General features: G+C 47.7%; 1 protein-coding gene across 1 annotated transcript; it reads right to left on the reverse strand.

The window, feature by feature from the left end:
• Positions 1 to 11,517: 11,517 nt before the first annotated feature.
• Positions 11,518 to 14,832, reverse strand: LOC149338750 (uncharacterized). The gene is made up of 5 exons (XM_089550792.1): positions 14,799 to 14,832; positions 14,139 to 14,448; positions 13,716 to 13,887; positions 12,614 to 12,713; positions 11,518 to 11,546 (listed from the first exon to the last, which is right to left on the reverse strand). Exons 1-5 carry the CDS (start codon positions 14,830 to 14,832, stop codon positions 11,518 to 11,520), a joined length of 645 nt encoding a protein of 214 aa, XP_089406918.1.
• Positions 14,833 to 15,493: the final 661 nt, after the last annotated feature.

Genomic DNA, 15,493 nt, shown 5'->3' on the forward strand with positions numbered 1-15,493 from the left:
GTTTGAAAACACAGCGTATGGTCAATAAGGTGATAGGCAAGCGCGGAACCCACTGCGTTCGCAGTGTAAGGGCTTTGAGGGCCTCCTTGAGGTGGCGGTGAAATCGTTCGGCCAGGCCACTGGTCTGGGGATGGTAGGCGGTGGTGGGCAGGCGAGTCTTGCCGAGAAGGCGAAGGAGTTCGGCGAAGAGGGACGACTCGAACTGGCGAACACGGTCCGTGATAACGGTAGATGGTGTTGTGCCATAGAGTTGGTCCCGTTGCGCTCGCCACCCGTTTCGTGACTGAGCGTTGCCAGCTCTCTTAGCGGTAGCGAAGACTCCGAGTCAGGCGTCGGTAAGACTAAGAAAATGGTTTATACATTATGTACAGGGAATAATATAGTTCAACATCGGCACGGGGGCCGAGAGCTACACAACGCGACTGTTCTCGCACTGCGACGACCAGCGAGACACCAGCACGTCACACCATCCGACTCCACTCGTGAGCAGCAATCGACTCACGGTGGGTCGGTCACTCGGTCACTCTCTCCAAGCTGCAGCTGCTATCCAAGCGGCAGCGGTGGGGCTTATATAGCCTGAGGAACGGCGGTCCCTCAGAACTGGCCAATCCAAAGGCAGCACTCGACGGCAGTCCGAAAGGACCAATCAGCGATCGCGCGGGCCAACCGCTTCAAATTTTGCCGCGCGCGGTGGCGTCCGGGAGAGAAGGAATCTGGCGCCTCGCTGTCTGGCCTCTTGCGACAGGTCCAGGCGTGTTGCTTGCAGATGCTTCTCCTTAGGACTCCGCTGCCGTACGGCGCAGCATCGTGGCTTGTCAGGGAGCGTTAGGGCGCGTGCCTTGCGGCGCAGCACCAGGGCTTGTCAAAAGGGACGCTCGTAGGAGAAAGTTAGCGGCCGGCAGAATTGGAATCCGGGCGGGTTTCCCGGCATGACAGCATCCCCGCCATCAGATAAGGCGCCGGGAAGACGAGCTGCTTCCACGTGGCTCGGATGCCAGGCGCGCATCTTCGTCAGGCTCTTCCACGTTCACGTCCAGTCCAGGTAACTTCACGAGCACCAGGTCCCACTCGCAGGCCAGGAGCTCTGTTGACCTCGTTGTCGCCAAGGCACCTCGACCAGCTTCGCTGAGGTCGTTCCGATCCCCTTGGTTCTCGCCACTGGTCATGGTTGGTCGTTCTGCAGACTACAAAACCGACCGGCAAAAGGCAACACCCAACACAAGCAAGTGCCCTCTGTCTCCCATCAAACACCAGACGAAGCCATAATCCAAATTAACCTAACTAAATTGATGTCCCCATTTATTCCCGCTGCAACAAGAGGCATGTGTACGATCTGGTACACAAGGTTCAAACAACCATTTTGCAAAGTATCAACACATCAAAATAGCAGGAGCACTTAATAATCAACAATAATAATGAAAATCAGAATGGTCCCCTTGAAATCATTTGGACCGAAAACACACTACTGAGGAAGCAAATGAGGTCATTCATTTTTGCCCCTTTCTTCCTTCGAACATGATAGTTTGCTGCAAAGCGAGAGAAGGTAAGTAACGAGGAGGTCACTGAAAGAAGCGAGGCCTAGAATGCACGACTTACAGCATCGGCGTTCGCGTTCAACCTTCCCTTATAGCGGACAACGAGATTGTGCTGCTGGAGGGTCATGCTCCACCTCAGCAAACGACCGCTTTTAGACTAAATGTTACTTAACCAGGCTAGAGGGAAATGGTCCGTTTCCACAACAAACTCAGAACCGGAGACACAACAAGCCAGCTTCTGAACTGCCCACACAAGGCAGGCGCACCATCTCTCCTCTGCCTCTTCCCTACAACTTAGTTTGCAACTCAAATACAAAATTGGTCGTTCATGACCACTAGCATCTTCTTGGCATAGCACCGCTCTCATTCCGCGATCGCTCGCGTAACATTCAAAGATGAAACCTTTCGGAAAGTCTGGTGCCGTTAGAACCGGCTTATGGCTCAAGGCTTGTTTCATCATTTAGAACGCATTCTCTTCCTTCGAGTCCCACGTCACCTTAACGGGCTCCGATTTTCGAAGCGCGTCTGTCAGCGGGCTGGCAAGGTCAGAGTAGTCTCTCACATAGTGTTGGTAATATCCAGCTAAACCTAAAAAGGCCTTTATATGCGTCTTAGTGGTTGGCCGGGGCTGGTTTACAATAGCGGCTACCTTGATGTCGGAAGGTCTACGCCAGCCGCGCCCCACCACATAGCCGAAATAAGTCACTTCACCGCAACCTAGGTGATATTTAGCTGGTTTCACAGTACGGCCTACCTATTTCAACCTGCACAATACGACTCGCAAGTGCTCGAGATGTTCTTCCCAAGTGTCCGAAAAGATGGCAACATTGTCGAGGTATGGCAATGCGAACCCGCCGAGATCATGAATCACTCTGCCCATCAGGCTAGAGAAACAATACGGCCCGTTTCTAAGTCCGAAGCTCAAATTTTGGTTTGCCTCCATCTTTCTTTTTATAGCTGAGTGAATGACCAAAAAAACAAACACTAAATACAAGAAAGATGTATTCTTAGAATCCACAAACTTCAGCCGCGCCCTGCGCGGTCGCGGTCGCACGGTCGCTCTACCAGCCGACGCTTGACAGAAGCTGAGGGGCTGATTAGTTACGCCTCTCCGCGACATGCATCCAAAGCCTAGGCAGTGCTTGGAAGGCTGAAAGCGAGAGGGGCGCTTCCTCCTTTCTCGGTCCCAGTCATGTCGTTTCCCTTTCTGACTAGCGCGTGCACTGTGGCGCTCTTTTGTGTGGCGACCGCGCACCCTTCTCTGGAGTCCATCACGCCCGACCCGAATCCTAGGAATTCTACTGCGGTTCTTCCACAGCGGCGTAGTACGCTTTAAGCCAGGCTGCGCCTGGTGAGTCGGCTTTCCTTTTACGCGACGCCTGCGAACTCTTCGGCTCCAAGGTGACAATTTCGGGCTCTTACGCACATTGCCGGCCCTCGATCGTACAAACTTCTTCCGCACTTTTACCTTTTTAGCGCCACCATTCACATTGGTTTTTCTTCTACGCCGCCGCTTTTTGGGAACTGCCCTAGCGGATCTGTTGTGCGATTCTCCGGTTATTTCGGTGCCCTCATCCTTCAAGCTACCAGCCTTCGTCTGACCAGCAAAATCTGGTCTTGAAGAATTTATGCACTCGTCCCGAGCAAGACTTTGCTCGCGCAGCCACGAAACCTGCTCTTTTCTAGCAGTGCCAGGCGACGGTTCACCTGACGAACCGTTCGGTGCTATTTCCTTTGAGCACAATAGCTCGTTTTCCGGCAGTCTATCACAAGACGCTGGAGTTTGACCTTCACTAAGCTGATCTTTGTCTCGATGCAGCGCTGAGCGGCATTCCTCGCCTACGATCGAACTCTCAGTTGGCGCTATCGGTGCGCCACTGCCCGTCGCGAACTCAGAGCGACCTGTCTCAATTTCCGCAGAGAAAAGCTGCTCGCTCTCCTGTGATCTACATCTTGGCGCTACGCCTTCATCTTTCAGGATCGCAGCGGTAATCTCTGTAGCATCGCACTTTACAACGAACGCCGCGCTCTGGCTTGGCGCTTCAGCGTCACCGTCATGTGACTCACAGCCAGGCTCTGGGCCGCAGATTAGAGCCTCAATGTGATTACCCTCGCACACAAGCTCAAATTTCTCGAGGTATCTATCCATATCCTCGCCGACAACCATGGGCGGCAGTTGGTCGCTTATTCTTGGACCGTTAGAGGGAACTGTCGTAGAAGCAAGAATAGGCGTTGGCGAGGTTTCGAGGAGGTCCAGCTCCATCATTCTTACCTCGTGCTCTCTAAGCGCCTGGCGCTCCCGCCTCTCCTCTTCTTCCCTTTCCTCCTCGCGACGTTCCTTTTCCCTCTTTTCCTCCCGCTCACGCCGTTCAGTGACATCAGCCCAGGCCTCTTCGGCTTCCTCAGCCGTCACGTCCTCGGTTCTCATGACCTCAAGGATCGCATTCTTTCTTTTTGCTGGGCCCAAATCAATGCCCAACTCTTCACAAATTTGGAGAAATTCTTTGACCTTGAAACCCTCCATCGTTCACAATGGCCTCTTGCTGTTTGCCCTTTTAGAAAATACTTGCCGCACACTACTATATCACTACTAGTTAGCCACGCGCAAGCATTTCACACACTGCCTTATTTTCCCCTTCAGCATCCCTTGGTTTTCAAAACACTCTTCCTAGGCTTGAAACACACAAGGTTAACACAATGCTACACCAAAGCTTTCCCTGAGCTACTATAACCTGTGTCGGAGAAAGTCTGGCGTTTGAGGAAAACTTCAGGCACTCACCGCGCCGAGGTAGCTGATGCCGCTCGATCCCATAGCTGCCATCCAATGTTGTCACTTTGGCATCCCACCGCTGCCACCAATGTTGTGACTTTGGGGCATCCCACCGCTGCCACCAATGTTGTGCCATAGAGTTGGTCCCGTTGCGCTCGCCACCCGTTTCGTGACTGAGCGTTGCCAGCTCTCTTAGCGGTAGCGAAGACTCCGAGTCAGGCGTCGGTAAGACTAAGAAAATGGTTTATACATTATGTACAGGGCATAATATAGTTCAACATCGCCACGGGGGCCGAGAGCTACACAACGCGACTGTTCTCGCACTGCGACGACCAGCGAGACACCAGCACGTCACACCATCCGACTCCACTCGTGAGCAGCACTCGACTCACGGTGGGTCGGTCACTCTGTCACTCTCTCCAAGCTGCAGCTGCTATCCAAGCGGCAGCGGTGGGGCTTATATAGCCTGAGGAACGGCGGTCCCTCAGAACTGGCCAATCCAAAGGCAGCACTCGACGGCAGTCCGAAAGGACCAATCAGCGATCGCGCGGGCCAACCGCTTCAAATTTTGCCGCGCGCGGTGGCGTCCGGGAGAGAAGGAATCTGGCGCCTCGCTGTCTGGCCTCTTGCGACAGGTCCAGGCGTGTTGCTTGCAGATGCTTCTCCTTAGGACTCCGCTGCCGTACGGCGCAGCATCGTGGCTTGTCAGGGAGCGTTAGGGCGCGTGCCTTGCGGCGCAGCACCAGGGCTTGTCAAAAGGGACGCTCGTAGGAGAAAGTTAGCGGCCGGCAGAATTGGAATCCGGGCGGGTTTCCCGGCATGACAACGGACAGCCAAAGCGGACCAGCAAGGAGGACAGGAAAGAAGATGCAATAGTGGAGGCCGAGATATCGGGAAGCGGTGTAGCTTCAGACCAACGAGGGTACTGGGCCACGCAGGTAAGTAGCGTTGAACTTGGCAAGACGCGAAGGGTCCCACCAGGTCAATGTGGACCGTGTCAAAGCGGGCGACAGGTGGAAGAAAAGATGTGGCAGGAGGAGAGGGTGGCGTAGTCCTTGGCGCGTTGACAAACAGAACAGGCACGCACCCAGTCCCGAACATTCAGTCCCTGCACCCCGTAGCCCACCTTGCCATTCGCGCCACGCAGAAACTCATGGCATCTCGCTACTTGAGGCCGCGAATTCCAGGGTAGGCTACGGGGTGCAGGGCATCGAAGATCTGCTTGTGAAGAGGCGCAGGCGTATGTGGGTGGGAAACACCCGTGGAGGTGTCGCAGATGAGTGTGGCGCCTTCCAGTTGAACGTTAACCAGGGACAATGATGAGGTAGAGGCACGCAATCGTGTCAGCTCGTTCTCGGTAGCCTGGGCAGCAGCCAGGGCGTGCAGGGGAATCGGGCGACGTACGTCGACGGCACCCACACGGCTGAGAGTGTCAGCAGGAACTGCTATTGGATATTAGCTGAAATACCGCACGTGCGGGTCATGGTTTACTGAGATGATATCACGCTTTGGTCGACCCATAACAAGCTTGAGACACAAAGAACTCCATCTACAGGATGCATTAAACATTCTAGAAGAATAGGCTCGCGAAGCAAGCCTTGAACTGCCGCCAGAGAAGTCCATCTACACGCACGTGGCTTACAAAAACCTAAATAAATCAACTTCCAGCTAAAAGAGTCATGCTAAAGCTTGGAAAGTGGAGACTACAAGATACTTTTTTACGTCTGGAAAAGGAGCACAATGGCTGCAATGAAAAAAAAGCAGCGGCGACTGTCTCACACTGTATCAAACGCATATCGTCTAAGATAGGACGACCCCGGATAGAGTTGCCAGACGTCTTGCACTATTGGCGTTAAATCGCACGCTCGATTACAACAGCTGACAAGGTGACAGTGGGCTGAGTTAGAAAAATTGGCCATCAGTGCGATTGGTGCGGCAAGTATGGGTCAGCTTTATTGTTCCCCCCGAAACGGAGCATCTGCCGCCGCTGACCGGTTCAGACTGTGCGAGCGGGTGGCTTGATCCAGTCTCTCAATTACTGTGTGACACGCTATACGCCAGCTTCACTCGCTCAATCCAATCCAGGAATCCTAGTGGGACACGCCATGCCCCTTCTCCTGGCTCCCCCACCCACCACCCATTCCCTCCTGTCCTCTTCCTCTTCCCCTGAAAAAAGACCGGGGGATTTCACTTCCTCTCTTTTCCCACCTGCCAACCGAAGCTTTAGAAGGACGGTCGGATTTTTCCAACATAGCGGTTCCACCGCTAATGCAATAAGAAATAGAAAACGCCATATCCATCATCACACAGTTGCGAAAACTTACCGCCTTCCCGATTCTCCAGGAATTTGCACAACTGAACACACTTAATTAATTGAACAGCTAGAGGCAACAATAAATCTAAAGCGAAAATATGTTACACCAAACGCATCCATGTACAATGGAATTACTGTGCAAGCACTGGCATTGGCATGCACCCTCCATTGGTATTGACGACTGTAACAACGAGCAAGAGGACTAAACTTCGTAGTAAGCCTTGCTGTTCTTCATTTCAACTCTACCTTTCTTATTGAGAGTTTCTTTTATTGATTATAGCCTTCGTTATGGCCACCTATTTTGGTGTTATATTTATGAGCTACTCCCCCACCGCTTATGTAACGCCCCACCCGGCGCCTCGAACTTTGGTTGGCGTATGTCAGGGAACGTGTATTGCATACACGGACTCGTCAGTAATAGAAAAAGGCGGTAGAAAAGCAGCTACTAGTCCGACACTCACAAAGCTAAATGTATATCGTTTATACGTATCGGACAACCCGGACCCGCTTCCCCAGGAGCTCCACGCGACCCGCCATGCAATGGAGGTCACGAACATCAGCGTCTATGATAATGCAAATTTTATACAGGCTACTTAGCGTCCATAAAAATAAAACTCAAGAGGGTAACAAAGAAAAGAAGTACAACGTGCCCTTCATAAGCAAATAAAGAAACGCATCCAGACACATGTGACAAAGGAGATGCTAAGAGTGTTGGCAACAGGAAAGCAGACACCCTCGCATACCAAGTCCTCAGCACTGATGCATCCACCACTAGCCTCCCTTCTGAAGTCAGCTCCACAAGTAGCTAAATCCCACAAGTAGCTAAAAACAACCTGAACCCCAAGGACGAAAGGTTGTTTGGCACCTTATAATGCAGCACCAAGGGGGCGGTCATTTGCTCTTGTGTACCGACTGCGATTAGTTATAAATGTTGGAGTCATTTTAGCATTTTAGGATGGGTAATAAGAGTTCTGGGCGTTAAGTGTAATAGATGGTGGGATGCACTGACGAAAGCGATAAAGAAATGTATTTATTCTAGTCAATCGTACGTGGTCTAGTGCCCATGCTGTGTTCTGAGTAAAAGAAGAAATGTGTGTGTCACATTACTAGTGCGTTAATGAACTGAGCTGACGTAAGAAAATAATTCATTCAGATTTGAGAACTAAGTTCCATGTAAGGTATGTGTCCAAGGTTTGGAGAATGCCTTAGTAATCTGCGATTCGCTGATGACATTGCCTTGCTAAGTCACTTAGGAGACGAGCTGCAAAACCTGATCAATGTAGTTAGGCAGACAGAGAAGTGCTGTGGGCCCACAAATTAATACGCAGAAAACCAAAAAAAAATGTTCCACTGTCTCGGAAAGGAAGAGCAGTTTACTACTGGTAGCGAGATGCTGGAAGTGTTAAGTGAATACATCTACTTAGGCCACGCAGTGATCACAGATCCTAATCATGAGAGCGAGATACCTAGAAGAATAAAAATTGGGTGGAGAGCATATGGCAGGTTCTCTAAGATCATGAATGGCCAATATCCCTCAAGAGAAAAGTATATAGCAGCTGCATCTTACTGGTACTGACCTATGGGGCGGAAACGGGAGGCTAACGAACAGGTTTCAGCTAAAGGACAGTGCAGCGAGCTATTGGGCGCGAGCGCCACCACTGGAGGGAATGGCGCTAGCGTCGCTTTTGCGTAGCAAGTGGGATCACGGGTATCCTCTTGCTGTTGCTGAAGCGGACGCTCGCCTGAATTTTGTGCGTTTTAAATGCTAAAAGTCGTGTTTTCATCTGCATTTTTCGTTTTTAGTGAGTGCCAGCATTGCGCACTTTAATCGTGTGTCCTCGCTTGTACTGCTACAGTTTATTTAAGCTTTTGCCATGGTCGCTTACTGCTCTGTGCCTCAATGCCGGACTTACGCGGCGGAACCAGGCGTAAGCTTCCACTTCTACCCGAAGGACAGAAAGCTGCGAGAAGCTTGGTTAGTTAAGCTGCGAATGGGAAAAGGTGCGAGTGTGCATTCTCGTGTGTGCAGCAAGCATTTCAGCGAACAAGATTTCGTCTATGGAGTTGGCGCTAAACTGTTCGGTGAGTAGCGGCCAAAGTTGCGGCGCGTATTTGCGTCCGCGCACGTATCACTTGTGGAGTCAACGAAGGATGTTTGTTGACAGGGTGGAAAAGGCGTTGGCTTCCACGCGAAGCAGTGCCATCCCAGAACCTGCCTGTTCGGCCTTTGGATCGCCAGCCGTCTGCTCGGCGTCGCCGAAACAGGGTACAGGGCGGAGGTAAGCTGAATGTGCATGGCAGCGTCGGGCGCGATTACGCAGTTTTAATTTCGCTCATAGCACTCCATGCGTAGCATAGTTACGTGTTTGCAAGTAGGTATTACTTTGTGTCTCAAATAATACTTTTTTTGCTTGCTGCGCCTTTGTGCGGGGAGCTTTTGGTAACGTGGTGTTGAACTGGCGTGTATTTGATGAATGAATGTATTCATTGTGCCGCGAGACTCATAAAAGCGAACTAATGCTTGCCGGTGGCGTGTAACTTCCATGATTAAGCTCATTTGTTATTTTGGCGCTCGTAGGCTTGCTGATGTTATCTTTTCTTACAAGTGCTAGAACCAGTATCTGCTAATGGTGCTCGTATCATTGTTTACATTTTGTGCCACTTGCACGCGCGTGACGAACATGTACGAACGCATTTTAAAACGGCTTGGCTAAATTTCAACATGCATCTGTTCTGAAAATCAGTGTATATCATTGCTAAGCTAAAATTTGTTTCCACAAATGTGCTATGCAAACTGAGGCCGAGCTTTAAACGGCCAACGTTGATAAAATACAAAGACCAGGTGCTTTTCACCTGATCACCTAAGTATCAACTGCAAGCTTCTTCATTTGTTAGTCAAGAATTTCATTAGAGTGGAATTAAGGCTGATATTGCAGTGCGTGCAGCAAGGGTGGAGAATTTATACCTACTTGCATAGCAAAGGCTGTGGCTAACTGTTTTAATTATTTGCTTTTATGCAGCTAGAAGTTTGCAGTACCACTGTGGGAGAAACGCATATCTGAAGCTCATATTTCATTTTCAGAAGATAGGCCGTTCAGCAACATTTTCCCTAAAGAGAAGCTGGTACCGTTGCCTGTATGCGAACAAGAAATTGAAGCAAGTACATCTTGCTCAGGAGAAATTGAAGACAGTGCACCTGACTCAGGGTTCGACGCAGATATCAATCCCGGTCCAGGTGGCAATCAAGGTATCATTGTCAGCAGGATTATCTATATATATATATTGCATTTGCCGACTACAAAAATAAATGTACATTATTTGCTTCAGATATCCCTGCCGAGCTTCATGCCATAAAGAAGGAGATTGGCGTGCAAGTCGACACGCTCGATACTGCACGAAAACAACCACTGAGCACGGCAAACATCCAGGGAGAAAAAGATCTGAACATCTTAACTGGGATTCCCTGCTTCCAGCTGTTCTATAACATATGCGATATTTATACTGACAGCCGGATGCTGATGCAAGCAAAACGATTTTGCTTATCAAACGAAGATGCGGTGCTATTAACCCTCATCAAGCTTCATTACAACATGTCATTCGCACTGCTTGGTGTGCTTTTTGGCATTCATCGCACCACGGCATCAGAGATCTTCAAGGCCAGTGTGGTAGTCTTGGCTGCAATAATGAAAAATGCAGTCTTTTGGCCGAGCAAGGAAGCTGTTGTTGATAACTTGACGGTGTACTTCAAGGAGTATTCAAGTGTCAGAGCTGTGCTAGACTGTACGGAGATACCGATTCAGAGGCCGAAGGATATGGAGTCCCAGCTGTTAACGTATAGCTGGTACAAGGGTGTGTAGACAGCTAAGGTTTTAGTTTGTGAGACACCGGGAGGTCACATTAGTTGCGTAAGTGAAGCTTATGGTGGCCGAGCATCTGACTCCCATATAACAAAGGAGAGCAAGATTCTAGAAAGATTTCTACCTTCAATTGATAGCGTTATGGTGGATAAAGGGTTCTTAATAGACAAACTCTGCCTTGAGCACAACATCACAATGGTGCGTCCACCTTTCCTACGCAAGAGAAACCAACTTACAAAACATGAAGCTGAAAGAAATCAAAGCATCGCAGCAGCTCGGGTTCATGTTGAACGTGCAATTCAGCGCATGAAAGTGTTTAAGATATTGACGGGGAACTTGGGCACCGAGCTTTTCGCTTATATTGACGACATTATCAAAGTCATTGCGGGAATAGTGAATCTCTCGAAGCCTATCTTCAGCAGTGACAAGTATTTAGTACAGTAGAAGACTACCAAAGTGCATGGACAATATGTTTCAGCACAGTTTCTTCTTTGGATTGTGTTTCCTACGGCTCCTTTTTTTGTTTGCTTGGACGAAGTGGTGGGAATTTTTCTACATTTTCTTGAGTGAGTTGTACATTGTGTTTGCCCTTCTGTTTATATGTTCTTATCACCAGTTTTCATCATCTACCTCACGTTTGTTACTTCCTTTACATATGTGCTTTAGGTGTCTTGCTTCTCTTGACCGAAATGTTTTCCTGTAATCTTTTAGTGTTTTCATTCTGTTCATGCTTTTTTCTTCTTTATGTCAATAAATAATTATGCGGCAAACAGCATGAAACTAAGTGTGCAAGTTGAGTTTTCACAGTCTCAGTAACATCAAAGTTTGAAATGCATGAACACACCCTTTATTGCCAACCATTGGCACAGTAAAAATGAATGAATGGTAGACACCAGTTGTCATTGAGTTGCAAGGTAAGGCAACACATAGGACTTGAAAAAGTCAACAGCCCTCTCCACAACATCATTGAAAAAAGAACTGTTGAACTCTACAGGAAACAACAACAAGTTTTCGTTGTCTTGGAACACAAAAACATCAGCACTAGTCACCCTTGCCAATCCCATCTGTACCTGCACTTGACAGAAGTACCTGCTGGTCTTTTTCAGACAGAAGCTTACGCCTTCTCTTGTTAATTCTTTTGCTTTAAATTTTTCTAAGCTTATGGGGCACTTCACTTCAAGCACTCTTGGAGTGCAGCAGTCGCATGTGACTAGCCCATCTGGACTGGCACCAATGCATGGATGCTGGTCTGAAATTAAAAGTCCACACTGGTGGACATTTACATTTTGATGCTGACTTGCAGCTAAATAGGCCATCTTTGCCGTTTCTTCTAGCAGAGTGCCTCTTGCCATTGCAGGTGTCTGCACTAAGGTTTCTCGCAATAAAACTTTCAACAGAGGTCGCACATCATGTGGGCCCATCCTCGTCCGGAGTGTGTGCACTCGTGTGTATACAGAATAGGCAACTGATGCTGTTACCATTCCTTTTCTGTACATCAGCCAGTGTGGAGAATTTGCTGTAGTCTTTGTTAAATTATTTACCATGTCAATTGCTGTGTTTGTGTATTGCTGTTGGAGGTGGCTGTAAATTTCTTCTGTTGAGTGTGCTCCGGCTGCAATGGCCTTCCTGACAGCTTCAACAAGTGCTGGTGGGTTTTTCACACCGAGATTTCCTGGGCTTCTTGCACTTGTAACACTATCAACAGTGGATGCGATTGTCTGTGTGGGTACCAGTGGTGCTGTGTCAGTGCATGATGGATCCACATTCTTGCTGCCTAAACCTTTACTTGACAGTTCACAGTGACTTCCTGAAATGAAAGAAATACAAATTTATTGGTGTGCTTTGAAACAAAAAATAAATTTCTGTGCATTTTTTGCGTTTTGTTATGTTGCTCTCTAAACAGAGATGCATACTGTAGCATCTAAGTTTTCCTGAAACTATTTATTTATGGGTAACTAAACAACTGGTTCAAATAACAAATACAAACAGTGGCAGTGCACTATATGAAACTGTTTACATGCAGTAAAAAAGCTTGGTAATTATTGGTATTGGTACCTTTCAATTGACATGCTATAACAAGGTGCTAAGTCACAAAGCAGTTTACATCAAATAAAACTATAAAAATATATCCACTTACTGTCTTCACTGTGGCGGAGTGCTACGCAGTTGTATGGCAATTCTTGAAGCAGCCTCTTAAGGATGTTGCCATCAGGCACCTTGATATTGTCTCGTTTAGCCTGAAGCACAAAAGGTTCAATCAGCCTACTTTCCTGAGCACACTAATAGCATTTTTATTTCATGGCACTTTTTAATCCTCATTATGATGTTGAAAACTGAACTTAGTACAGCTCTGATGCTGTTGCACGGCTACTTTCAACAAACTTAGTGCGCCTTAACTTGATCAGTAGTCCAGAAGTTCTCGAGGTGCATTGGAAGAGGCTGTAGTGGTCTTAGTCATGCTCGAAATGAGAACTTTTCACATAAAAATGCAGGTAATATTTTTGCGAGTATGCCAAGCAATGTTTCCAAGTAAATTTTTTATTTTGATGCTGTTTCTCCTTGCTTAACACATGCATCCTCTCAGCAATAATTAAAAACTATCTATTATATTGTTTGGCTGTATTAAATTAAATATTCCAGCTGTGGTGGACAAACAACTTCGATAACAGCTATGGCTTGTTAGTCTCGATGCACTCTGTGCAAAGTACACTCAAAAACTATAAAGAACATTGACCTCAGTGATTGTTCACAGCACTTACCTCACACCAGTATTATGAACAGAGCAAGCATTTGAAATCATGAAAAGAGTCACTGTCACAAAAGGTTTGTAACTTTGACTAAACTGAAGCATGCATCGAAGTTAGTATGCTGCAGGAGAGGCATTCACACATAGAAGTACACGTGTGCAAACACCTGTGCCACTGTATTCATAATCAAATGAAACAGCAGCAAACTACTGTCTTCTCTTATGAAAGGTACATAAACCTGAAAGTACTCTGCTTCGCTGTATCCTAGTTCATGAGCAAATTAAGGATGACAAACTATGCGCTTTATTTTTCTGCTACAAATTTCGTGTATGTTTCGACCAAAACCAAACTTGCACCACAACAAACACCTAGCATTGCTACAGGTCTAAGTGCAGTCATTGCTAATCATAATACATATGCTAACATAATAATATTTTGTGATACTCTATCCTCCTCTTATTTCAATTTGATGCAACATGCATCATTACTTACCTTTGTGGTACAGTGTAGGTCCACTATCTTCCTTGGTGCATATTTTCCTTTCACAACGGCTTTCTGATCTTTTCCCCATTGCTGAAGCAAATCAGTCGATGACATGAGGTCGAAGGTCTCTGCATGATGAATGTGCAGCAGCAGAGCAATCATGTGCTTGCACTTGTGCTGGCTATAAAAAATAAAGAACGCACAACCAAATTTGCTTCCCAAAAACAAAGCACACATATCATGCTTTACCAAACACATCTGATATTATAATGTTCTCACTTGTTTCAGCAGTAGATGCAGCTTACATGTTACAATGTTTCATAATATTTGTGTAGTAATATGTACAGTTTAATTCACAGAAAAGTGCCTGCAGAGCAAAAGATAAACTACAACAGTTATATTCCAATCATGAAACCAATGTTAGTATCATACCCTGCTTTGCAAGTGCAAGATGCAGCAGTCACTGTCCTTCCTTTTATTTCTATCTCCAGCTCGTGAGGGTCTTTGTTGACAGCGGAGGTCTGAAGGATAAGCCCAACAAATGTGACTTCATCGTCTTTGCAAAGCTTCACGCTGCACACCACTACGTGCTTTGCGTCATAGACAGCCTCCCCTTCTATCAAAAGCCGGGAGGTCTCAAATTTCTTCTCAATGAAGTCATTGATGCTTGACAATGGAAGTTTCACTGAAACGAAATAAAAGATTTTGCAGCGTGACAAAAAATAACACGCACGCGCCTCAACTGGAGTGATGATTTCGAATGGCCGAGCAAGCCAATAAACACAAACTAGAACATTACAGACTGTGACCTCATGAGGAAAGAGTCAGCAAAATTACCCTGCCCGGGATAAACAAACATTCGCCCGAAGCTCGAATGGCAATACCGTCGCGGTCAGTGCGCAAGAATGCGCGGCGTGAAATGCAGAACACTGACATTTAAATATTTATCCGCGTCGTCTCCAACTGCCCAACCAGACTGCTGTATAAAGTTCTAGGGAGCAGTCGAACGACGCCGCTTCCGCCGGCGCTGCCTGAAAGCGCTCGGCACCTGTCACAGAGAAATCTTATTACCGATATTCAGTGACCGCTTACCTCTGACTGGTGTGGCACCTTCAGTTCGCTCCATAGGATCAACAACGGTGGTCGTTGCACGATCGCTGCCACTTCAGCAGCTCGCTCACACGGTAACGTGTTTTGTTGTTGCCGAGTGAGTGGGCCTGATGCCTCAAATTGAGCCTAAACAGGTCCAGACCCAAGTGCATTTATTAAATGAATAAATAAACTATTAGCGCACAGCCAAACTACCTGGGAAAGCGTCACACAGTAGCAGTTCAACGCGCGTTATCCCACTTAGTGCGTCAGGCGCGAGCAGCCGAGAGGTGGCGCCACGGTATGTCCTCGCGCCCAATAGAAAGAAAAATGACATGTGCAACTTTAATACACATGAAGAGGACAGAGTGGGTCAGTGATTAAACGTGAATTAATGAAATCTAAGTCGAAATGAAAAGGAAGAAACGGGCTCTGGCAGAGCAACGGAGTGATTCCAAGAGAAGGCAAGCGTAGTGGGGGCGGAAGAAAGGGTGGGAGGGATGAGAATGGGAAGTTGGTGAGGATGGTTGGCCGCAGCTGGCACATAATTGGAGTTATAATCGGGTTAATCGGGTTAATCGGAGAGACTTGGGAGATGCACATGTCCTGCAGTGGGCGTAGTCGAGCTGATGATGATGTGCCGAAAAAACCTTAGCATATAGCCTTGTCAGAGAAATTGACATATAATTATGGGGGAG

The sequence above is a fragment of the Amblyomma mixtum genome, chromosome 6 (genome assembly GCF_055824585.1).
Source record: "Amblyomma mixtum isolate Tamu chromosome 6, ASM5582458v1, whole genome shotgun sequence".
Taxonomy (NCBI): domain Eukaryota; kingdom Metazoa; phylum Arthropoda; class Arachnida; order Ixodida; family Ixodidae; genus Amblyomma; species Amblyomma mixtum.

Bases quoted from the DNA above. Each gene is read 5' to 3' on its own strand.
- LOC149338750 (XM_089550792.1), bottom strand. From the start codon at position 14,832: ATGGAGCGAACTGAAGGTGCCACACCAGTCAGAG. The intron at 13,888-14,138 runs GTATGATACTAA...TATTTTTTATAG, and splicing joins TCTTGCACTTGCAAAGCAGG to CCAGCACAAGTGCAAGCACA. The intron at 12,714-13,715 runs GTAAGTAATGAT...TTTGTGCTTCAG, and splicing joins ACCTACACTGTACCACAAAG to GCTAAACGAGACAATATCAA.